Here is a 26,183-nt window from a genome sequence, read left to right as displayed (position 1 = left end):
GTTGAATTACTGAACTCTTATTTCTTGAAGACCTGACATGGCGTGCTCATGAGTTCTTATTTATGTTGCCATGGTTTCATGGTGATTCTCAGGTGGTCTGGCCTATGCCACATATCAGTGGGTCAGCAACGCAGTCAGCTGATTGGTGGAAACCCTTTAATTATCAGGGAGGAAACAGATGTGCCAAAAAACAACAAAACAAACAATGTCACAACCTCACTTCATGATTCAGAGGCTCTCAGTGGAAAAAATCATTATGTAGTGTCACTAATAATTCTAGGGCTGTTGCTTCCTCATTGTATGATCATTGTATGCATACGTTTCATTCCTCCCCTTAGCTATTCGATGTGGAAAATTAGAGAACTGTACCATATTACTAGATCCCCGTAAACTGAGGAGGAACCAGGACAACCACCTTCCATCAGTCATGGGGAAAGGCTTCTACATCAGTAAGAACTTGGGCTTAGTATGTCTCATAGTAGGTATTGGATCTGTGGCCACCATCATGGCCTTGTCTGTGGTTTATGACAAAGAGAAGGCCAAGAACAGGGGCCCATATGGAGACGATGCACTGCTGCTCGATGACGTTGCACTGCTGCACAATGACGTCCCAGAGCCCACCACCTCAAAGGAGCCCTGGGAGCGCTACAGACTGCCAGACTCCTTGGCTCCTGTCACCTACGACGTCACTCTGTGGCCCCGCCTGGTAGAGAATGTAGATGGCATGTACATCTTCACAGGATCGTCAGTTGTGGCGTTTAAATGTGTGAAGGAGACGGACCTTATCCTTATTCACTCCAACAAGTTGAATCTGACCTTGTCTGAGGGTCACCATGCCATACTGACTGGAATGGATGGAGCCAAAGTACCTTGCATAAAGACTACATGGCTACAGAACAAGACGAATTACCTTGTGATTGAGTTAAATGGTAAATTAACGGTTGGAAAGGTCTACAGGCTTCACACTGAGTTTCAAGGAGAGCTTGCTGATGATCTGGAAGGAATATACAGGAGTGAATATATTGAGGATGGTGTGAAAAAGTAGGTGTTTTTTATCTTGTGTTGTTTTTAATATCTTTTGTTTTTAGAAAATGTTCCTGCAAAGCATTGTATAACATTTGTTTATGAACATCTGATTGTGGTAAAATCTGTTGACTAACAAGTAGCATCTGCACTCATGTGATTTTCACAGGGACTTGATCAGAATTAAACAGTTGACAGTAGTGTTTGCTGCTGTATTAATGCTTATTTATTCTGTTTATGATTCATTATTTCCTAGAGTTGTTGCCGTAACTCAGATGCAGACTACATATGCCAGGCAAGCCTTCCCCTGCTTTGATGAGCCTGCTATGAAGGCCGTCTTCAACATCACACTCATTCATGACCGTGGGGATGTGGCTTTGTCAAACAGCATGGCTATCGGTTAGTTCTTACTCTACACAGGGTAGCCTTTTGACATGTACAACATGGAAAAAACAAGTTTGAGTGTAATATATTATGAACATTTAAACAAAACAATCATGAATCACATGTTCATGCCTACAATACAAACCGGCTGTAAAAACAGCAGAACAGCTGTTTCAAAGGTTAAGCAAGCAATGGTTAACATGTATAATGAGTGATATAGACACAATGTCATCAGAAAATCAACAACTGAATGCTGTTAATGGTTAGACTGTTTGATCAATCGTCCCATCCAGCTGAGTTATCTCTTCCCTCTATTCTAGAGACTGTCAACCTCACCATAGATGACACTCCTGTCGCCATGACTACATTTGAACCCACTAAAAGAATGTCGACCTATCTTCTGGCATTTATTATCAGCGACTTTGCTAGTGTCAGTGGATCATTGGAAGGCAGTGATGTTTTGGTAATTCAATTAAAAATAATTTCTTCTTCAAATGTGCTTTAATGTTGTTTTTCTTTCATATGATATTGCAGGTCCTGCGCCTATGTCATGCATTTCTTCAGTTGCTCGAATGTTCCTTTGCAGGTTCGAATCTGGGGTCGCAGGAAAGCCATAGAGGCTGGCCAGGCAGACTATGCCCTAAATGTTACATTGCCAATACTGAAGTTTTTTGAAAGTTACTACAAAGCGGAATACCCACTTAGCAAATCGGGTAGGTTACAGTAGCTTTGCATTTGCAGTAGATCCTTGGAGCAAGAGTGTGTACTAACCTGGATCTATATCACTACATTGATTTCAAATAGCCAAGTAACCCTCAACTAGGGATTATACCAATACTGAGCGGCTGTGGCTCAGGAGGTAGAGCTGGCATCTAATGATTGCAAGGTCTGCGATTTGGCGGTTTGATCCGGCTGGTCACGTGTCGGTGTCCTTGGACAAGACACTGAACCCGAAATTGCTACCAAAGAGCGGTCCGGTGCCTTGCATGATAGCTTGCTGCCATTGTTGTTGTGAATGAGAGGCCAGTTTAAAGCACTTTGGAATAAGGCGCTATATATGTGCAGTCCATTTACCAGTCTATGCTTGGCATCATTCTTGTCCATCTACAAACCGTAAATGTCACGATCAAGCTGGGAAAAGTTAACTTATTGATTAAAGACCCCCATTTCCTAAGATTGCATAAGAAGAAATGCATACGAACTGACTAAATTCACAAGTCGTTTAAATGGTATAATAATATGCCATTTAGCCATAGCCTGTGTCTTATTCATACAGTACAACTCAAGACTGTCTCTAAACAATACATACTGTATCTTTTCCCTTGCAGACCAGATAGCCCTGCCTGACTTTGGTGCAGGGGCCATGGAGAACTGGGGTCTCATCACCTACAGAGAGAGGAACCTGCTCTTTGACCCTGCCAGCTCCTCCAGTCAGAACAAAGAAGGAATTGCAACAATTATTTCCCATGAGCTGGCTCACATGGTACTGTATATCCTGTATAACTAATAGCACCACTTCCTGGTTCAAGGAGGGGTAAGGGGTAATTAAGGCATAGTGGTGGCCTAGGAGATAGTGAGTTCGACTGATCATAAGTTCAAATTCCACCTGAGAACACCACCACCAGTGAGTAAAGCACTTAGCCCTAAGTTACTCCAGGGAGTGTCCCTTTAATGTCTAATTGAAAGTCTCTTTGGATAAAAGTGTTTGCTAAATGGTTAAAATGTAAAACTGTATATCCTGTATAACTAATGGCCTCACTTCCTGGTTGAAGCAATGTCAATTGTTCATTGTGTGTTCTGATAGGTGGATGGGAATTTCCTAAACAGGCCCATTTGTTTCACATGGGCTGGAGAGTCCAGGGGGTGGATCTGGAATCAATTTAAAACCAGAATGATGTGTTCCTTTGCAGTGGTTCGGGAACCTGGTGACCCTGAGGTGGTGGAACGATTTATGGCTCAACGAAGGCTTCGCCTCCTACGTAGAGTACCTGGGAGCAGACTATGCTGAGCCCACCATGGACATAGTAAGAGATGCTGTCTGTTTCTTGGAGAAAGAAAGGATCTGCCCAAGATGTACGGCATACCACCTCATCTGTAAAACATGGTGGAGGGGGTGTTAATGTTAGGGCATGTATAGCTGCCACTAGAACTGGCTAACTTAACTAAGCAAGATCAATCTCCCGGTATTTTCTATTATTTCCAATGGAAATGAACCCCCACGAGACTAGTGTTTGTCCCACCTAGCAACAGTAGCCTAGGAGGGTGGGTCTTGACAAAGGGTCAATTGACGATGTAACTGCAGCAGAATGTATTCTGAAGTGTACAGAATCATATTGTCTGCTCAAGTACAAGCAAATGCCTCAAAATGAATTGGAAGGCGCTTCATCATATTTTAAGGCAATGACCCAAAACATACTGTCATAGCCACTAGGGAGTATTACATAACAGTAATGTTCTTGACTGGCCAATTCAATATTTTTTTGCATTTCATTTCCTGATACAAATACCTCAAAACAAATGGATACTGAAGCTGGTTGCAGTACAGGCATGGCAGGGCATCACCATGGTTGCAGTACAGGCATGGCAGGACATCACCAGAGAACACACCCAGCATCCAGTTGGGTCATTGGGTCTCAGACTTCAGGCAGTTATTGCATGCAAAGGATTATCGACAAAATACCAAAAATGTGTGCTTAATTTGGACATTTGATAAATCTATGGGTACCCTGAAATAGCAGAATGTATTCTGAAGTGTACAGAAACATCTTGTCTGCTCAAGTACAAGCAAGTGCCTCAAAATTAATTGGAAGGAGCTTCATCATATTTTAAGGCAATTACCCAAAACATACTGTCATAGCAACTAGGGAGTATTACATAACAGTGTAATGTTCTTGACTGGCAATCTTCAGAGGTCAATCTTCAGAGGTCAATCTTCAGATTTAAATGCAATTTGACATGCATTTCATTTCCTGGTAAGATTTTGATCTCAAAACAAATTAAAACTGAAGATGGCTGCAGTACAGGCACCCAGTGTCTAGTTGGGTCAATGGGTCCCAGACTTAAGGCAGTCTCAAAAATGCAAAGGATTGTCAATGAAATGCCAAAAATTAGTGCTTAAATTGGACATTTGATAAATCTGTGTACCCTGAACCAGGGGGACTAGGTGTAAAAAGTGTAAACATTTCTAAATGGTGAAACCAATATGTACACAAATACCATCAAATAAAAGCCACACAAGGCTTCACTGTCCCATTCCTTACTCCGGGCACTGTAGATGCATATGATGATACAAGGCATGCATTTAAAACAGTTTATCTGTTAGTGATCCATTTATTGTTGACATCCATCTTATAATCTTCTCTCAGAAAACAAATAGCTAAATAAACATCTTAAAAAAACTGAAAAGTATGCAGATTGAGCCAAGGACCTTAACTCATGTTAATGCTCTGATCTTCCACAGAAAGACACAATCGTCCTGTATGACTTGCAAAGTGTGTTCGCTGTGGATGCCCTGGCCTCCTCACACCCCCTGTCCCGTCCAGAGGAGGAGCTCAACACACCTTCCGAGATCAACGAGATGTTCAACAGCATCTCCTACAACAAGGTCCTCTCACCACAGACACGCTACACACAACCCTAAACATTTACGGCCTTTTAAAATTATAGAATGGAGGAGAGTTTATGGGAGTGATGACGGTGCCAAAATTATATCATATAGTCATCAATCATCATGGCTATAAATCATTCATGTCTATACCGAGAGGGTCACACTTTAAACAAAGTTGCCGCTATGGAAGAATAAAAAAGAAAATAATATTTTATTTGCCATGCAATCAACTTGTCAGTCAATTGTTGGAATTTGGTATTTTTTGCTTTAGGCACTGGGTCAGCCATAGTCGGTGCTCCTGGAGCAATTAGTGGCAGCTCCCTCCTGAGGCAGGGATCGAATCAGCGACCTTCCGATTGCTAGCCAGCCTCTCTAACCTCTAGGCTACCACCGCCCCCATACCTGTGTAGTAACCCTGTAATAACACTACATTGAAGAAGTGTTATTTATGAGAGAATGTTTTCCTGTGTGTGTTCACCCCAGGGTGCTGCAGTGCTGAGGATGCTCTCAGAGTTCCTGTCAGAACCTGTCTTTGCCAAAGGACTCAGTGTGAGTACCAACAGTAATGTCAAGAACATGTCATAGATGGGTCATTTTTGTATAAACCTTGGCCTCTTTTCTCTCCCCCCCCCCCCCCCCCCCCATCTCTCTGCAGACTTACCTGAACCAGTTTGCCTTTAGCAATGCTGACTATACAGATCTCTGGGATCATCTTCAGCAAGTAAGTTCTATTTCATTACTTTTATATTTTATAAACATCTATTCATCTAGTTTTAACTTGACACGTTATTTGACACGTGTGTATTCACAGGCAGTGAACCAAACCCCGGGCATGAGTCTACCCCATTCGGTTCATGACATCATGAACCGCTGGATCCTCCAGATGGGATACCCAGTGGTCACCATAGATACCGTCACAGGAAACATCTCACAGCAACATTTCCTGCTGGACCCGGAGTCTGTTGTGGTCAGGCCATCTGAATTTGAGTATGACTAATGTTTTGTACTAATAACTACTTATATGAAGCAGCATCATTTTGTATTGGTCAGAGCCAGTGTGTCAGTGTGTTGTATCACAACAACTGAGAGAAAGTCTTCCTCCTGACCCCCATTGTCCCCCACCATGTAATCGGGGAACTCTTTTTGCAAGGTTGAAGCCTACTTTGTCAACGTGGTCAACTTAAGTGGCCCAAATCACAGGCAATTGCGCTCCTTGGTTATCCTCTTGCCCATCCTCCTCCTCCTCTTCTGACTCTCACACCTCTCAGTTGTTGGCATCCATTGTTCTCCAACACAGGAGACCTCACCTTTTATTGCTAAAGCTATGATTGATAATTCAAAAGCAATAGGTGTTTGCCCATATGAGGAGTGTGATCGGTGGTTTGAGTTAAGCATTCTGAATGGTAGTGTTTTCCATGTGAGCACACATTTTATCAAGGAAGATTGTGCCAAATGAAGAGAATTGTGTTTAGTGTTTTGTTAACTGTGTGGTTTAGAACTGCAAAATGCAGGAAATGTGTGTTAAGTTCTGATGTTAGTGTGTAAGCAATTGAGGAAAAACTGTAATGTACTTATATCCTCCATGGTGGACAATATGTTTACTGTAGACTTTCAACTTTGTCTTGAGCTACACATGGATTGTCCCCATGAAATGGATGGTGAGGGGAGAGGTGCGTGAGCAGCACTGGCTGTCTCAGAAAACAGGTAATCTAACTGACTTATGCTCTACTTTTTGCTTATCTTATCTTACAATATTAACACACCTCAACATTCAGATCTAAATGATATTGTGTATTATAAAACAATCATTTACAGATTATTAGATTAGAGATTCACTTACTTAGACAATGTTGTAAGTCACTTTGGATAAATGCCCAAAATGTAAATGAGTGATCGCTATTTTATTGTCGGTTGAAACTAAAATGGTCTAAATAGATAATAATAGAATAACCCTAACCCTTAAATAGATTAGATTAAACGTTGTCATTGCACAAAGTGCAAGTACTGATGCAACAAAATGTAGTTTGGCATCTAACCAGATGGTGCAAAAGACATGACATTAATATCTACCTTTTATCTGATGACATCCTGGTGCTGCACAATATTATTGGACAATTATCTTTTCCGAATCTAGTCAGATCATTTAGGTCAAAGTACACTATATGGACAAAAGTATGTGGACACAATTATCGTCTGGGGCTGTTTTCATGGTTTGGGCTAGGCCCCTTAGTTCCAGTGAAGGGAAATCTTAATGCTACAGCATACAATGCGATTCTAGAGAATTGTATGCTTCCAACTTTGTGGCAACAGTTTGGGGAAGGCCCTTTCCAGTTTCAGCATGACAATGCCCCCATACACAAAGTGAGGTCCATAATGACATGGTTTGCCGAGTTTGGTCTGGGAGAACTTGACTGGCCTGCACACAGAGCTCTGACCTCCAACCCCATTGAACACCTTTGGGATGAATTGGAACGCCATCTGCGAGCCAGTCTTTCTCGCCCAACATCATTGCCTGACCTCATTAATGCTCTTGTGGCTGAATGAACTATATTCTAAAATCTAGTAGAAAGTCTTCCCAGAAGAGTAGAAGCTGTTATAGCAGCAAAGGTGGGACCAACTTCATATTAATGCCCATGGTTTTGGAATGAGAAGTTCAACACGCACATATGGGTGTGATGTTTGAGTGTCCCAATACTTTTGTCCATATAGTGCATGTCTATTTTGGGCCTCCTAAAATAATTTCCCACTTGCCGTGACGTATGGCATTTTGTACAGATTTCTGAAGTGTGATGTGACAAGTCTGTTTGTAAAGTTAATGCCCAGAGTCAAATATACCCCCCCCCCCCTGCTCCTATCTGTATCTAGCGTTATTTTCCCAAATAGCTCCATGAATGACTCGCATCTCGCCGGGGCGGCTGTAACTCAGGACGTAGAGCCGGCATCTAATGATCGCAAGGTCGGCAGCTCAGTGGTTTGAACCCTGGTTGGTCATGTTTCGAGGTGTCCTTGAGCAAGGCACTGAATCCCTAATTGCTCCAGGGTTGCCGGCTATGGCGGACCCCTTGCCTAGAGCATAAAATACCAAATTCTAACAATTGACTGACTAGTTTATTGCATGGCAATAACACTATTATTATTATTTGTATTACATTACTGCTCAGTAATCGGTTCTTTGAGTATCTTTTTTTCAGGAAAAGCCAGGAGCATCATCATGTTAAGCCATTGACATGTGATATCTTTCACCAGCCACCTACCTACCAATGAGAACAAGTGGAGATGACTGGGTGTTGGTCAACCTAAACCTGACTGGCTACTACAGGGTGAACTATGACCTTGCCAATTGGGAACGCCTCATCACCCAGCTGAGAACTGACCACAAGGTGAGCATTATTATGATGATCATGAAGGCATTGTTCCAATGTTGTAATTCACTATCAGGTATTTGATATGAAATAAGACCGCACACAACGTGGAACCCTCACGGCAGCGTAGCATTTGTTTTTGTAAATCTGTTTGTCAAGTTTTTAATCTTCTCGTTGCCTTTATTTCACTTGTTTTTTATCATACATTTTGTTTCATCAGGTCTTATGTCCTATGTTTTAATGATTTTGTGGCTTTCATCCTGTGTACTATGTTATCTTGTTCCGTAAAGCACTTTGTAACTGTGTTTTATTATTATACTGTAGATATAACATGTGTATTGTAGAACGAGAAGATGAAGAAAGACAAGATTCTCTCTGTTCATCAGCATCACTTCATTATTGTTCTCCGCAGGTCATTCCAATGATCAACCGAGCTCAAATAATTGATGATGCTTTCAGCCTTGCAAGGTGAACATCGTTCTGATTTAAGCTTTTACAGACATTTACTGTGACCTGGAGACTGACATTGTGTTTGATTTTTCATCAAGGGCTAAAATAATAGATTCAGCATTGGCTCTGAGAACCACAGAGTACCTCTCTCAGGAGACTGATTATATCCCATGGCGGTCAGCTATAAGATACTACAGATACTACATCCTCATGTTCGAGCGGACTGAGGCGTACGGAGCCCTTCAGGTTGGTTTAGATGGTTTAGAAATACTGGGAGCTAATCAATGTTACTGATGCCCATCAATCACTTTCATTCATAATTTTTATAGAGATCATTGTTTTTTTTGAGTCTCTAGAAAATATCAAAGAACACAACTCTCATCATCGTTTGTCTCAAAGGTATACCTCAGGAAACAAATCAAACCTCTTTTTGAGCACTACAGAACTGTAACTGGAAATTGGACCAAAGTACCTGCACGAATTCATGACCAGTAAGAATCCCCCCTTGACATGAAGATTTTTTATTTTTTGCCATGTTCTGTCATGATGTCTTCAGTCTTGTTCTCTCTGTGTGTGTGTCTCAGATACAATCAAATCAACGCTATGTCGTTGGCGTGCAAGATGGGCGACAAGGGCTGCAAAGAGGTCGTCAAAGGCTGGTTTAAACAGTGGATGCAGAACCCAGACCACAACCCGTGAGTACTACACTGATACACTGACGGTGATGGTCGACCTGGGATGAGCATCCAGAGAAGGAAGTATTTCATAGAGGGCGGGGGGGCAGGGGCTGTTAGCGGTCTTTCATCGATGGGTGTTTTGTCGACACGGTTAGTAGTTCTTGATTGATGGGTGGTAGCTTGCTCTAAATCGACGGCAAAAGTGTGGCCCCCCTCTAGCAGTTGTGGCCGATGGGTGACAGTGACAGGTAATCCAAGTCTAAGTACGTTTTGGGACACTCACCCCTGGTAGCTTAATTATCATTCTTAATTCATTGCTTTATTACCTGATTTATATTGTATTGTTGATTTATTGATAGCTGTTGCACGAGGAGCTAGATTCATAAAGAATTCCACTATATCGCTTACAACTGTATGTACTACATGACAATCACATTTGATTTTGCTCTGGTTTTGCATTTCTCCATTGACACAACGTTTCCCAGGATTCACCCTAACCTAAGGACAACGGTGTACTGCCGTGCCATCGCCGAGGGTGATGCGGAGGAGTGGGACTTTGCTTGGGCCGTGTTCAAGAATACAAACCTGGCCTCTGAGGCTTCCAGTCTGAAGTTTGCCCTCTCCTGTGCCAAAAAACCATGGTTGCTCAACAGGTACAGTGCGCACAGCACAACGCGATCCAGATACTCCACAGCAGCTAGAACATTTACTGTAAAATAAAAAATGTTACTGGAGATCATTGTCAGTTCATCTAAGGTCAGTGTTTTGTGGGAGTCGTTAAGCAAACCAACAATTACCTGAAGTAATGATGGGCCTAAATGGAAGGGATGTTGCGTCTGGGCCACACCGGATACCTCTACCTCAGCAGTGCATGTGCAGCATTTCGGCGCCCATGTTAATAGGTTAGAGCAGCCACACAGCGTGAGACGCGGGCTGTGTGGCTGCTCTAACCTGTCAACATGGAGGTTGAAATGAAACTGAGGTAGAGGTATCCAGTGTGGCCCAGGTGTTAGTGAATGTAACGAGTGAGCAATAAAACCTCTCTGTGTTAATAATGCAGGTACCTGAAGTATTCCCTGAATCCAGATAAGATTCGGAAACAGGATGCACTGTCTATCATTCAGTACGTAGCCAGCAATGTGGTGGGACTGCCGTTGGCCTGGAACTTTCTCAGAGACAAGTCGGACATCATCTTTAAACGGTAAGTTTTGGCCCCCATGATACCAGTTACAGATCTGTTACCAGTTACAGTTCAGACTGTCACAGATCGAAGGAAATCATTGACATTGTATAGGCTGAATGAGTGAATATCAAAATACTGTATGTCTCAGGGGAAATATGTAGTGTGTCCTCTCTCTCTCTCCTTAGATATGGAGAAGGATCCTTCTCATTCTCAAGGCTTATCAAGAGCATAGCCACTACATTCTCAACTGAGTTTGAGCTTCAGCAGGTACGCATGTCAACAGGAGACTGGTTTTCATTCCAAAAATATCATTCTTGCTACATCAGTTCACAATAATTCAGAAAACTGTGACATGACAAATATTGTTTTTGAAACACAGTGAATTTTGTAATGTTTTTGAAGTAGTCTGGAATGGCTAGCCTCCAGTAATGTCCAACTGAACTTTTGCCTCCGTCACATTGACTAAACGAATGAGAATGTTTACAGCTAAAAGGTACATCTAATTACTTCCAGTAAAGTGTGGGCTGCTCAGATTAAGAGTTTACTGACTTAACTGTACTATGTGCCTCCAGCACGAGAGGCTGGTAGAGGTAGAAATCAGAGAACAGGCTCATTTCTGCCTCCACCAGCCTCCCCTGGATTGCCTCCAGGTGTATGATGTCATATGTCTGTTCTGGCAACAACAAAAACTGAAAACGCAAGGAAACTGAACCCTGAGACAGCGGTAGATGTGTATGGTAATGGTTGGTCTCTCTTTGTTTCACAGCTAAAAAAGTTCAAAGAGGACAATGCTGCTGTAGGGTTTGGCTCAGGCACACTGGCGCTGGAACAGGGTATTGAGGAGGCCACTACCAACATCAAATGGGTGGCAGAGAACAAGCCAAAAGTTTTACTTCTTGGTGACACGTCAGAGATGTGATGTAGTATATGATGACTTGGTCCATATTTGTTTTTCATGATCTACTGTCCTGTGTTGATTATTCATATAAAACAGATGATTTCTGCTCTGCATTACTATGAAATCACAAATGAATAAAAACATTTTTAATAAAGTTGCAATGTACAGTTATTTCAATTTAATAAGAAGCATGGTATCTTCTTTTTGCACTATTCTCCAATTTCTTTTAATGTGAGGGTATTTGTGTACATACAACACCATGTTTAGATAATCTCCCTATTTCATGACAGCAAAAGTATTGGGGCAGATTACTATTATGTCCAAATAAAGCACTGTTGTTTAATATTTGGTTACATATTCTTTGCATTGAATAAATGCCTTAGCCCATTGACCCCACAAAACGCTGGGTATGTTTGGTGATGCTCTGCCAGGCCTGTACTGCAGCCACCTTCAGTTATTGTTTGTTTTTAGATGTTTTGCCTTAAATCTTATCTTCAGGTAGTCAAAAAACGTTCCTCTTTTTCGCTCTAAAATACTCCCTAGTCTCTATGGCAGTATGTTTGGGGTCATTGTCTGACCGAATTATTTGGAGGCATTCACTTGTACAGCAGACAAGAGGTTTCTGTACACAAATTCATTCTGCGTGAGTCAGTCCTCAATTAAGACCCCAGTCCTCAATTTACAAGTTAGCCAGTTCGAGTAGGAGGCTTATAGTACATTCCCAAACCATAATGTTTCACAGATGAGCTGGTGTGCTGTGTGGATCAGTTCCTTTCTTCTCCATATGTCTCTTCCTCTTGCAAACTGAAATATTAATATTTTTCAACTTTTTAGCAAACTGTAACCTGGCTTTCCTGTTTTTTAACTAGTGGTTACACTTTACAGTGTAGACTCTGGAGTTTGGCTGCTGAAGTCGTCTGCGGGTGTCTGTTTTTGAGGTTAACTCGTGGTTTTCATTTTGCAGTGTAGCGTCTGTAGTTCGGCTGCTGAAGTCTTTAGCGGATGTTAGTCTCTGACATTCACACCTAATGCCTGGAGAGTGTTTTGGATTTATTGGACAACTGTTTGAGGATTATTCTTAATTATGGTGAGCATTTTTCAGTCATCCACTATAAAGGTCTTCCTTGGCCTACCAGGCTGTTTGCAATTGCTGAGCTTACTAGTGCTTTCTTTCTTTTTAATGATATTCCAAACTGTTGATTTTACTAAGTCTTGAGTTAGGGTTAGGGTTGGGCTGATTATATTTTTCTGATTTTTCAGCCTCATAATAGCTTCCTTGACTTTTAGTGATACCTCTTTGGTCCTCATGTTGACACGCAAATAGTAGACTCCAAGGGCAAACCCAAAGCCTAGAATCAAGACACAATGTTTACAGCTTTCTTATGTCTGCACAAATTACGTGACAGAACACACCTAACTAACCACAAACAGCTGTCAAGCTAATTATCCCAATACCTTTCATGCCATGAAATAGAAATGGACATTAATACCATCAAATAAAAGCTGAGAATCTATACTTAACTAATCTATACTAAACTAAACAGTTTTGCTTCCTGGCTTTTCTTGGGGGGGGAAAAAATACTCAAAGAACCGGTGCACTGTGTGTTAGTCATTCATGGAGCTATTTGAGAAAGTAACGCCAGATACAGCTAGGAGCATCCTAGTGCATAGTGAGTTGGACTGGTAATCATGAAGTCAAGAGTTCAAATCCCACCTGGGAATACCACCACTAGTGTGCCCTTGAGCAAGGCACTTAGCTCAAGGTTACTCCAGGGAGACACTGTCTGCTGAATGGTAAAAATGTGAAAAGAAAGGTTTCTTGACTTTGTTGCAAAAAAACCTGGTGAAGGGGGTTCGGAGGGTTATATTTGACTTTTCAAACAGGGCACATGGGTCAAAGGGCCACAGTGTCACATGTCAGACTGCGGACCTCTGTGGCTGTATGAAATGGCCTGTGTCACAACACGTGTGAAATCGTTTTAGGAGAAGCTAAGAAAATAGAATGTAACAAATAGACATAGTTTGACCTAAAGAGCAATTTTCGGACTCAACTCATTATGCAATAACACTGTGAAGCACCACGGTGTCATATATCAGCTATCAGAAAACGTAAGAATGACTAATATGGCCCTTTTAACCTCATGGTAATTGTTTTGATTTCAAATCTAAACATTGGATTGGAGTATAGAGCCAAAAGAAGAAAAAATGTTTCACTGTCCCAATACTTACTTGTACATACATTTTTTGGTTGTTTTGAAATGTTACACTCTTAGTTTATCAGCACCAGATGTTAGCACCAGACTCAGTCACTATATACACAGTCTACACACCAGGAATCACTGCTATGCATTCTGCTGGGACACAACAATCACTTAGGGGAAGGCCTCTTATAGAGAAACAATAAGGATAAAGTACAAGAGCTGTTCAGCACTCTGTTATCACGATAATCTTTACGATAGCTGTTTGGAACTTTTCAAGTTGTCCCTGCCCGTGAGATCAGCTATTAACTCTAACTTGTGGTAGTCCACAGTGAGAGCATAAATAAGAAACAGACCCCTTTCTCAGTCCCTTTTCTCTGGTTGCTTCGACTACATAGAGTCAGACATGGGGAAAGGCTTCTACATTACCAAGGCTGTGGGGATCGTTGGCATCATAGCAGCAGCTGGAGCCGTGGCCACCATCATAGCCTTGTCTGTTGTCTACGCTCAAGAGAAGTCGAAGAGTGAGGTGAAACCTACTGATGGAGGAGTCGCACCCCCAACTACTACACCTCCCACCAGTCCCACCACGCCGTCCACCCCGAAGGAGCCCTGGGACTACTACAGACTACCAGACTCCTTGGCTCCTGCATGCTACAATGTGACCCTGTGGCCTCGCCTGGAAGAGATAGGTGGCATGTACATCTTCACAGGACGGTCAGCTGTGGTGTTTAAATGTGTGAAGGAGACGGACCTTATCCTCATTCACTCCAACAAGTTGAATCTGACCTTGTTTGAGGGTCGCCATGCGATTCTGACTGGAATGGATGGAGCTATCCCCCCTCCCATAAAGGACTCCTGGCTACAAGTGAACACCCAGTTCCTTGTGGTTCAGCTAAACAGCAAGCTGATTGTTGGACAATCCTATATGATGTATGTAGAGTTTACAGGGGAGCTTGCAGACGATCTTGGAGGATTCTACAGAAGTGAATATTTCGAGGATGGGGTGAAAAAGTAAGTGTCATATTTCGAGTGTTCTTTTTGTGCACTACACAGAGTGAAGAATTGAGAATTCTCTCAATAACTCAATCACTTTTCAACATGGAGAGTGATAAATAACTCTCGTCAACATGTCAAAACGATATGTTTTACATGTTGTTCAATATGACCAGAAGAGATGCACACCAAGCATTTCATATACTGCTGACTGACATGGTAAGAGTTTTACCATCAAATCAAATAGGCCTATAATCAAATTATATTGGTCACCTACAGCTGTAATTGACATAATGAAATGCTTTGGGATCCTGCTCCTTGCTCAACAACAACAGCCAGTAGCCTAACAACCAACATGTCAACAACACAATGTAATACAATTGAATTGTGATGAACAAAAAAAAAGCTTCAAGCATGTGACGTTTTGTCAACTACAATATGCAATACAAAATATCAGCTGGAATTTCAATATAGCGACCCTGCTGACACTTAATGATCACAATTGTAGACAGTCTCCAGTTCTATTATTCTAACGGTTTACATTTGTTTCGTAAGAGTCGTAGCCACCACTCAAATGCAGCCTACAGATGCCAGGAAAGCCTTCCCCTGCTTTGATGAGCCAGCCATGAAGGCAATCTTCCACATGACCCTGATCCACCCTCATGGAACGGTGGCTCTGGCCAACGCCATGAATTACGGTAAGTGTGCAGTTGGCGGCGTTCAGATCAGGTCACTGAGCAGGGGCGGATTTAGGATCGCAGGAGATCCGGGGCTTAGCCCAGAGGGAGAATATAATGTGCGCGCGGAGCGCGCCGGAAAATTTTGCCTTCAACCTTCAACTTACCACCACCTTAAAGCGGACAAAAGGCACTGGAGAACAGATATACATTCACACCCTTTAATGAAGCAAACTAGTTGTGGAGGTCAGCACACGTAGCTCCCCCTGTCAGTCACCATCATTTATGTATAGAATTACATAATTGATGGGCTGAGGCTAGTTATGTTACAGTATGTATATCAGGGCAGACTCTGTGCTCACCACTTATATTGTATTGATTGTCTTGTCCTGTGTTATATGACGATATATTACATGTATTGTTGGCCTGTGTATAGTACTGTGAAATCAAATCCCCCCTGGGACATTAAACAAACTTAGTTAGTTAGCGTTACATCTTAGGATAGATTTGAGTCATGTTCTGTATACATACATACTACCATAAGGGCATACTTAATGTGGTTACTCCATGTTTACTAGCTGTAACATTAACGTTACATCATTCTTTTTCACTTGTTACTCAGTCAACCAGAGTGCAGATATCAAAGACTATCAGCCTGTTATTCACTTTATTTGTATAAGTATTATCCTTTGTTTGATTTCTTACCATGTACCGTAACAGTACCTTGCTATGTTTCATTTTCATTATAACATAACGTTATGTTATGATAGCCAGCTAGCATTAGCAAACCGGAAAAGTAGTGTCAGTGAGTCAGTCACCTTTCTAATAAGATTCACAAACCTGAAACATCATCTATGTCATCACTGCTGGTGATGTTATTGTTGTCAGCTGCTGATACTGCTGCTGCAACAGTTCTTGGCGCTTGTTTTGTTGAAAACAACTTTGGGATATCCATCCTTACAATTTTGCAAGTCAGGCACTGAATGAGATCACTTCTTCTTCAGGGCAGGGCAGGCTACGCAGTACGCAGGCTAATGTCGCGCAGCTGCTGCCTCTCTGTTGGACTCCGGTACTGCACGTTACTCACGAGAGTTTTTTTTTTTTTTTTTTTTTTTAAGTAAAACATTCGGGGCTTTTCAGAAAACATCCGGGGCTTGAGCCCAAGTAGCCACCCCCTAGCGCCGCCCCTGTCACTGAGTGAATGTGCTCTCATCCCCAGATCCCCACATTTCATTCCACAGAGTATTTTCTTCCTATATTCTGCTAGTTATTCCAGACTTAATATTTTTTTTATTTTCTGCGATTTTCCGATGTTTTGGAATCAATTATGCAAATACGGGAGGCTATTATTTTCCTTTTGAGTGTTCACTAACCTCCACCCACAGAGCCGGTGGACATCACTATTAATTCTGTTCCAATATTCTAATTTCTGCCAGACTTTTAGGAAGTTGTGTAATCAATTATACAGTACTTTTCCCTTAGAGTGTTCACTAACCTCCTACTCTGTCCATCCACAGCGCCGGTGAGCGTCACCATAGATGGCCAGTCTTACGCCCAGACCAGCTTTGAACCTACAGAGATTATGTCAACCTATCTACTGGCGTTTGTTGTCAGTGAATTTGTGTCTATTGGGGCACCTGTGGAAGGAGAAACTTTGGTAATCATTATTTATCCTATTGCTTATTTACCTGTTACTGTTTGTAACCATTCCTGTCCAACAACACAATCATAACTATACTTAATCTGGTTTAGTTTAGAGATAGAATATTTACAAAGAAAAGTCACTTCTTGTTTTGACTTAAGAATGAGAGAGACATGTTTATGGCCCCTTCTCTGCTGCCCTCTAGTGTGCTTACCAGCTCAGTGCATCTGAGTGGGATTCCAAGGGCCCTTGGAATCAATGCATCTTTCCTTCTTCCCTGCTCCCTCTTGCCTCCTTCCTTCTTCTATCATTCTGACTACCTTTCGTTCAGTGAGGCACTAATTTAGCCAGATTAAAGCCTTTATTTCTCTATTTCCAGATTAGGATTTGGGCCAGAAGAAAAGCCATCGAGGAAGGACAGGGGGACTATGCCCTGGAAAAAACAGGACCAATACTGAAGTTCTTCGAGGGCTACTACAACTCTCCCTATCCTCTAACCAAATCAGGTAAGAGTACGACCGAGTTAGAATATGGGCGACACACGCTGTGTTCTTGTTCTTGTAACAGAGTGTATTTTCCCTTGCAGACCAGATAGCCTTGCCTGACTTCAGTGCAGGGGCCATGGAGAACTGGGGTCTCATCACCTACAGAGAGACGGCCCTGCTCTACAACCCTGCCAGCTCCTCCAACGGGGATAAGGAATGGGTGGCAACAGTCATATCTCATGAACTGGCTCATATGGTGTGTTTTTCATTCAGTACTGATAATAGGTAGCCTGTTGTACTGTACTCCCCTCTCTGTATGAGCAGGGTCCATCCAGTTTTACACGGCCATCATAGAGTCCATCCTCACCCACTCCATCATCACCTGGTTCCCTGCTGCAACGACCAAGGACAAGGCCAAGTTGCAGCGGGTGTTACGTTCAGCAGAGAGGGTGATCGGCTGTCCCTTGCCCTCCCTCAACTCCTTGCATGACACCAGGGCTCTGAGGAGGGCAAGAAAGATCATGGCCGACCCCTTCCACCCCGGCCACGGCCTCCTCACCCTGCTTCCCTCTGGAAGAAGGTTGCGGCTGCCTAAGGCACTGAAGGCCCGCCACAGGCTCAGTTTCTTCCCCTCAGCCGCCAGGCTGATAAATGACTCTGGCTTCCCCCTCCCCCCGCCCCCAAGTCTGCCCAGGACTGAATATGCACTGGACTCACTGTAAAAACTCTGCACTGCACTTTATATATGTTGCACTATCCAATGCACTGTTGTCTGTCCTGTTTTTTGCATTTGTTTTTGTATACACGTGAAAAAAGTATAAACGCACTTACTGTAATGCCAAAGCAAATTCCTATATGTGTATGCATAATGGCAATAAACGTTATCTGAATCTGAATCTGAATCTGAATTTCTCTACAGTGGTTCGGGAACCTGGTGACCATGAAATGGTGGAACGACTTGTGGCTGAACGAGGGCTTTGCTACCTACGTCTCCTATCTGGGGTCCAACTCTGCTGAGCCTAACTGGAATATTGTGAGTGTTGTTGTTGCAATATCATACAATATGTAATATAGTATAGATATGATACAGTACAGGAAGTTCAAGTAGTAGTTAGGTAGTGTTCAAATAATCAGATAGTGTGCAGGTAGTCATAATACACAGTATATGTATTATTTTTGCAGTGGGGATGGTTTGGGGGAGACAGTCTTTTGCTTGCTTCAAGTGCATTTCCCCAGGAGTCTGATTGCTTTAGGGAAATAGCTGTTTGACATCCTCTGTTCTATTTGTTGTTTTAACTAAAAAATGACAACACTTCTCTAAGTGCAAGTTTGAATATGAAATAGAAATGTGTGGAAAACGTGTGGCCCTTTTCATTTTTACTTAATATTATTGGTCCTCTCACAGAAAGATCTGATTGTCCTGAATGAGATCCACGGGGTGATGGGTGTGGACGCCCTGGCCTCCTCTCACCCCCTGTCCTCCAATGAGGAGGACATCATGAGGCCTGAGCAGATCAGTGAACTGTTTGACTCAATCACTTACAGCAAGGTATGGTGCCAGTAGTTACACTTGAACCATTTAGCAGACACTTGTATCCAAAGTGACTTACAATCAGAGATTACACGGAGACAGTGTCCCTGGAGTAAATTAGGGCTAAGTGTCTTACTCAAGGGCACACTAGTGGTGGTGTTCCCAGGTGGGATTTGAACTCATGACCTTCTGATCATCAGTTCAACTCACTATCCACGAGGCCACCACTACCCTAGTTAGCTCCTGAAAAGGCAATGTCAAACACACTAGATTAAAACAGGGGGTGTAGGGGGGAGCCGTAACATAAAGGGTGTAATGTAATGTGCCACTTGTAGTGTGGGAGGGAAAATATTAATAAAAGGCACAACACCAACGAACTACAGTGCAATGATTTAATTAACAAATGGTGAGGTACAAAAACACAAGCCATAGGACAACAGGCAGACTATGAGCGGTGTCAATCCAAAGAAACAAAAGAATAAAGTGTGACCCTAACAGTGTACAATTCTACATAATGACAGCCGCTGCCTACTGTATTTAACATAGATGAGCCTACGTGATGGAATGTATACCCAAGGGTATCTCACCTATGCCTGTTTCCTATGGCTAGTGCGTGACAATACAAATAGAAAATAAGCTGTACTTACTATGAAATCAAACAAACAACCAAGCTTAATCCTAATCTAAACAAACTACTAAATGGAAAGTACGTACTAAATAACACAAATAACCTAAAGCTAACAGTTGACAAACTAACAAACAAAACACAACCAAACAGTCAACTAACAATGGGAGGCAATGAGGAACATTTAAACAGACGGGCAGCCCTCTGATTGGAGAATAGGCAGCCTTCTGATTGGACGGGAATGGAATGATGAATGAGGGAATAGATTGGCCAATTGACGACACCTGGATGGAGAATGACAGGAGAACACAGAAGGGGAAGGAAACACAACAAGGACACATGGGGACGTAACAGTTGCATTAACCCTAAATGTGCAGGCTTCCTTCTATACAAGCTGATCGAATACTAATCTTTAGCGTACCTTCAAAGGCAGAGTTATCCAACTCCAATCATGGAGAGCTAAATGGATATACAGGCTTTTGTTCCAGCCCAACACCAACACATGTCTTTCATAAACCAACTGACCATGGTCCTCAGTCTGGCTTATGATTTTACGATGGTTTGTTATGATTCGTTGAATCAGGTGTGTTCTTACTTGGCGAGGACAAAAGCCTGCACACCCATTAGGTCACCAGGACGGAGTTGGAGACCCCTCCTCTAGAGACCCTCATCCATTCAGTGTTGACCGTCAGCCATCATGTTTTTTGGAATATTTTATTTTAAATGTTTTATGTAAACACAGTCCCATTAAAGGCAATATAAAACAAATAATAATGACTGATGTGGAAGTGTTTGGGTGTATGTGTGTGTGCGTGTACTTGTGTACATGAGTGTACTCTAAATCAGAGACAAAAGGAACTGTCTTTGACAGAAAGTCAAATAATGAATAATTAAATAACAACAGTCATCATGTCATCATGTCATCATGTCTTCCCAGGGAGCTGCTGTTTTGAGGATGCTCTCCGAGTTCCTGACTGAGCCTGTCTTTGCTAAAGGACTGAGTGTGAGTATCATATTCATACCATGACATTCATCAAGGGGAGGTGTTATGATGGTAACCTGTTGTCTGTGAACGTGAATGAATTGTGGAGTAAGTCAACAAAGTACATAGTACAAAAAAATGTATAATACTAAATGTGATGTACATTCTCTCTACAGTCGTACTTGAAGGAGTTCGCCTACAATAGCACAGTCTACACCGACCTCTGGAAGCACCTACAACTGGTAATACATTCTAGTCACATTTAATGTAAACAATGGTTCACAAAGTGCAGTTCTTTAATATAGCCTCTTTTTATACATCTGTACATTACATACTGTACATAAGCTACCTTAACAGTACATAGCTCACAACTGTATATACCTCTAAACTACTGTACATGTCATACTGTACCTATCATTGTCATGTTTTTATATCATGTTCTTATATCACTATTTGCACTTCTGGTTAGATGCTAAACTGCATTTTGTTGTCTAGTACTCTGCATTGATAATAAAGTTTAATATAATCTAATCTAAAATCATTATCTTAAATCATTTTAATCTCAGTTATTGTGTTCATACATTGTACTGTACTCTGTTCCCATTCGCTGTTGTTGTTGTAATTTCCAGGCAGTTGACTCCACCACCCCTAGTTTAAATCTGCCTCACAGCGTTGAGGACATCATGAACCGCTGGATTCTCCAGATGGGATTACCAGTGGTCACCGTAGATACTGCCACAGGAAGTATCACCCAGAAGCACTTCCTGCTGGACCCTGACTCTGTACCGGACAGACCATCTCCATACAAGTAATATACCTAATTTCAGAAGGCAACACTACACTTGAGCTTTAATTGTCTTTTACGGTGTGTGCTATGGTAACGGTCCGATATGGATGTGAAAGCCTAATAGCCGGTGTGTGTGTGTGTGTGTGTGTGTGTGTGTGTGTGTGTGTTTGTCTGTGTCTGCGTGTGTGTGTGTGTGTGTGTGTGTGTGTGTGTGTGTGTGTGTGTGTGTGTGTGTAGTTACACATGGTTTGTTCCAATACAGTGGATGACACGGTCAGGTGGTGTTCAGCAACAGTACTACTGGCTGGAACATAAAACAGGTACCGTTACAGAACAACACAGACTAATAAACTAAGACACAGATGAGGTTTCGTTAACTAGGCTGTTCGATCACTTAGATGATGGTTTATTTCCCTAACATCTAAACACAGATGACCATCTACCAATGAAAACAAGTGGACAAGAGTGGGTTCTGCTGAATACCAAAGTGGCTGGTTTCTATAGGGTGAACTATGATGCTGCTAACTGGGACCGCCTCCTTGACGAGTTGAATCTCAACCGCGGGGTAAAGATACAGTACAATGGAAATTCACTGAATATGCTTTATTTAACTGCAAAATATTAATAAAAAATAATATTACTACTAATAATAATAATAATACAAAAATAATAATGTTCTTTATCATTCAGGTTATTCCAGAGATCAATCGAGCTCAGCTGATAGATGATGCATTTAATCTTGCAAGGTGAGGCCGTTATTCACACAAAAATATTCTGTTTATTATAAAACGTTTTGATTACTTGGCTAAATTATGTTTTTATTTATTTTATCCTCTCTTTAGGGCAAAAATTGTGGACACGACACTGGCTTTGAGCACAACCAGGTTCCTGATCAATGAAAAGGAGTACATGCCGTGGCAGACTGCCAATCGAAACCTGAATTACTTCTATCTCATGTTCGACCGTAGTGAGGTCTATGGCCCTATGCAGGTTGGTGGTGAAACATTTTCTAAGTGTAAAAAAGCATAAAAGTGAATACATCTAACAAAACCTTCTATATCCAGAAGGAGATTCATAAGGAGATTTCTATTGCACCAAGTCACAAGATCATGCATGACATTTATTTCAAATGTATATCCTTATATTTTAGGCTTACCTCAAGAAACAAGTCACACCTCTCTTCAACCACTTCAAAGACCTAACTGGCAATTGGACAGATCTCCCCACAAGTCATACAGCCCAGTAAGCAGGTCTAACTTATACTGTCGATACACAATAAAAACGCTAGGTTAAAAAATATGTCTAATCCAAATTAATGTACTATTCATAAAAGAGACAGTAGAGATTGTGACAGCAAGGATGGGTGAGAGAGAGGAGGGATGATATGCAAGATATGTCAAGGGTCAGAATCGAACCAGGAACCTTGCGATTATGCAGTATGCACGTTAGTGTGCTACGCCACTATGCGCCTCATTAATTTTCGATTTGTTCATAATCTTCATATGACATATCTGTCATCTCCATCGACAGGTACAACCAGGAGAACGCCATCTCTATCGCCTGCTCCTCCGGCGTGGACGGCTGTGAGGAGCTGACCACCGGCTGGTACAAACAATGGATGAACAACTCCACCAACAACCCGTGAGTCCTCAAGTTTTATTGTTACGTCACATTTCACAAGTGTAAGAGAGTAATATTCTTAGGCTTTGGTTCCTGACATTGCAGCACAAGTCAAGGCAATAGGCATGAGTCAAGATAAAAAAAGTGACAAGAGTCCTGAGATCACTTCCACATCGTTAACCATTATAAGACTGCTTTTTGTTTGTATGGAACATAAGCCAGACAAACAAACAAAGACCCGTAGCCAACGAAACAAACAAAGACCCGTAGCCAGCAACCACCATGGACGTTATAAACGTGTTGTTGTTGTTTGTATGGAACATAAGCCAAACAAACAAACCAAAAAAGACCAGTGGCCACAGGAGCAGCGACCGCCAATAGGCTCCGACCTCCTGACCTTTGACCCTGAAGTTTTTTAAATGTTTGACTGTCATTAACTGTCATTAATTCTGTTCGCCCTCTGTCATCCAGGATTCATCCCAACCTGAGGTCCACGGTGTACTGCAATGCCATAGGTGCAGGAGGGGTGGAGGAGTGGGACTTTGGTTGGCGAATGTACAAAAATGCCACCATCGCCTCTGAGGCGGACAAGCTTATGTATGCCCTCTCCTGCTCCAAAGTGCCCTGGCTGTTGAACAGGTGAGGATGGCCAACAGGACATCTGCTTTAACAGACAATAGGGAGCACCCTCATAATACATCAGGGCCCCCCTATAATAATAGACATTTCAATGTGGGCCCCCCTAAATTTTTTTTGAATTATCTACGTCAGGACTCCGGCCGAGTGTCGAACCCTGACAGACATTGACAGTGTCAAAGTGGTTTCAGTGGTACAGTTTCTACATTCAGGTGCAGGGATTTGATTGGTCCATGTGTCTGTGTTTTAGGTACCTGCAGTACTGCCTGGACCCAGACAAGATTCGGAAGCAGGATGCCACGGCCACCATTGTGTCCATCGCTGGCAATGTCGTGGGGCAGCCGCTGGCCTGGGACTTCGTCCGATCCAACTGGGACCACTTGTTCAACGAGTGAGTGGATTAGCTGAGTAGAACATGCTTATCTTGAATACCTAAAAATGTATGTTGCTTGTATAGTGTTGTTTATATGGAATGTTTTACTCAGGTAAATAAGTCTTATATGCGTCAGATTACCCTTTGCAATTACCCTTTGCACTACTGCTGTTTGCACATACTTATCTTTGCACATAGCACATTTCTGCACATCATTTGTACACGCCTCATCTATACACCATACTGTACATATCTTGCCTTAACTGTACATAGCTTACTGTTATCCCTCTTGTGCATATACCTACTACCTATTGTATTTATCATACTGTACCTAACACCAGTTACACTTCTGGTTAGATGCTAAACTGCATTTCGTTGTCTGGTACTTGTACTCAATGACAATTACAATAAAGTTGAATCTAATCTAATGTAATATAATCTAATTGCCACAATGTTTGTGTTTGCTTCAGTTATGGTGGCGGATCCTTCTCATTCTCAAGGCTGATTGATGGGTTGACGAGGCGCTTCTCCACTGAGTTTGACTTCAAACAGGTACAGCCCAGTGACTCAACCCTTTATTGTTGTCTTTACTGATGTCACGTTTTGTGATTATAATCACAAACTTTGCCTCAAGCCTCTTCTTTATGGTTTGATGATCCTATGTGACAACATACTGATAAAACAATTGTACAGGTAAAAGTCAAGAGTCCAGAGGATAACACATGAAACCATTACACAACAACACTTATTTTCAACGTGGTCCTTGTCGTAACGTGTCTCTTGCCTGGTCTGTCACAGCTGCAACAGTTCAAGGAGGACCACGCAGAGACAGGGTTTGGGTCTGCGTCTGCGGCCGTGGAACAGGCTGTTGAGAGAACCACGGCCAACATGAAGTGGGTGGCTGAGAACAAAGCCAAGGTCCTGACATGGTTTGAAGAAGAATCCAAAGCCACTCTGGACCTTTAAGAGACCCACTAACCTTCCTCATGTACGGATGTACTTCAATTCAAGTTGAAAATGCTATGAATGATATGTCTATAATGCAAATATTTGAACATATTTTATATTGATGTTTTTAAATGGTTCGATCCATTTAAACATTTTACAGAACCAATAGTGTATGTACAGTTCAAATGTAACATTGCAAAAAGAATTATGTGGGGCAAATATGACATTGTTTTCATGTAATATTGAGAGGAAGTACTGGAATGGTTCACAGAGGAATCACCTTAACAGACTGATGAATGGTACTTGTCTAGAATGCAGATATTTCAGTTGATACTGTATTATCATTATTTGTAACAGGTTTGTTAAACTATTTTCTGGACCAAATAAAGTTTATATACAAACATTTCAAAAATAAATTACATTTTTGACATTTTGCAGAGGCTTTTATCCAAAGATCCAAAGACCCTGCGACATACCAGCATCATGTCCAGGGGGTGTACTTGTACATCAAGCCGCCTCACGCTACTGAAACAGGAGCTCCTGCTCCATTAGGCTCCATTAGGCTCGAGAACCATCGGTTCTCAAGGCTACTTACTTTATCCAAAGTGACTTACAACAATTACATTTTGTCTAAAGTGAATAATCTGTCCATCTATCAGTCATCATAAGCAAAAATCTAAGCTACGACCGGGTGCCATTGGCGGTCACAGTGGTAGAAGAAGAAAGGATTACTTTTTTCTTTTTAACAGTGGAGGAACTGTACAGAGGGTACTCTATAAGGGAGTCATAAGCACATTGAGCTCATTGTTCATTGTTGGGTGAATCTGCTGTGGCCTGCTTACTATAAAGTGTGTCTGTGTGTGCACTAGGGAGGGGGCAGAGTGTGAAATAAGACAGGTTTCTACGTAGGATCAGTTTATAGAGGGGAACTCGATGAAACACAACAGATGCAGAGGTGGAAGTGGATATTTGTTGCTATAAGGGGATGCCGGTTTGATACCATTCTTCGTTCCAATCCAAGCATGACAATGAGCCTGTCCTCTCATTTCTACCTCCACCAGCCTCCCCTGGTGTTACATGTCATCTCTGAATACAACCT

The 26,183-nt window shown here is 42.0% G+C and overlaps 1 protein-coding gene across 1 annotated transcript; it reads left to right on the top strand.

Moving 5' to 3' along the window:
- Positions 1-427: 427 nt before the first annotated feature.
- On the top strand, positions 428-25,102 carry LOC308165540 (aminopeptidase N-like; the record flags this gene model as incomplete). Its single annotated transcript, XM_080539690.1, has 38 exons — positions 428-1,041; positions 1,280-1,422; positions 1,728-1,870; positions 1,994-2,120; positions 2,736-2,890; positions 3,318-3,431; positions 4,868-5,011; positions 5,498-5,563; positions 5,670-5,735; positions 5,826-6,001; positions 6,642-6,718; positions 8,261-8,394; positions 8,789-8,844; positions 9,411-9,521; positions 9,989-10,156; positions 10,564-10,704; positions 10,872-10,953; positions 11,453-11,585; positions 14,181-14,796; positions 15,334-15,476; positions 16,973-17,112; positions 17,477-17,603; positions 17,684-17,838; positions 18,502-18,615; positions 18,988-19,131; positions 20,676-20,741; positions 20,897-20,962; positions 21,350-21,528; positions 21,745-21,827; positions 21,939-22,072; positions 22,198-22,253; positions 22,350-22,497; positions 22,658-22,749; positions 23,038-23,148; positions 23,599-23,766; positions 24,014-24,154; positions 24,607-24,688; positions 24,935-25,102. The coding sequence occupies 38 exons, from the start codon at positions 428-430 to the stop codon at positions 25,100-25,102; spliced, it is 5,583 nt and encodes a 1,860-aa protein (XP_080395816.1).
- Positions 25,103-26,183: the final 1,081 nt, after the last annotated feature.

The sequence above is a fragment of the Nansenia antarctica genome (assembly GCF_963989245.1).
Source record: "Nansenia antarctica genome assembly, chromosome: 9".
Taxonomy (NCBI): Eukaryota; Metazoa; Chordata; class Actinopteri; order Argentiniformes; family Microstomatidae; genus Nansenia; species Nansenia antarctica.
The sequence above is the reverse complement of the archived record's forward strand: the minus strand, read 5'-3'. Positions and strand labels throughout refer to the sequence as shown.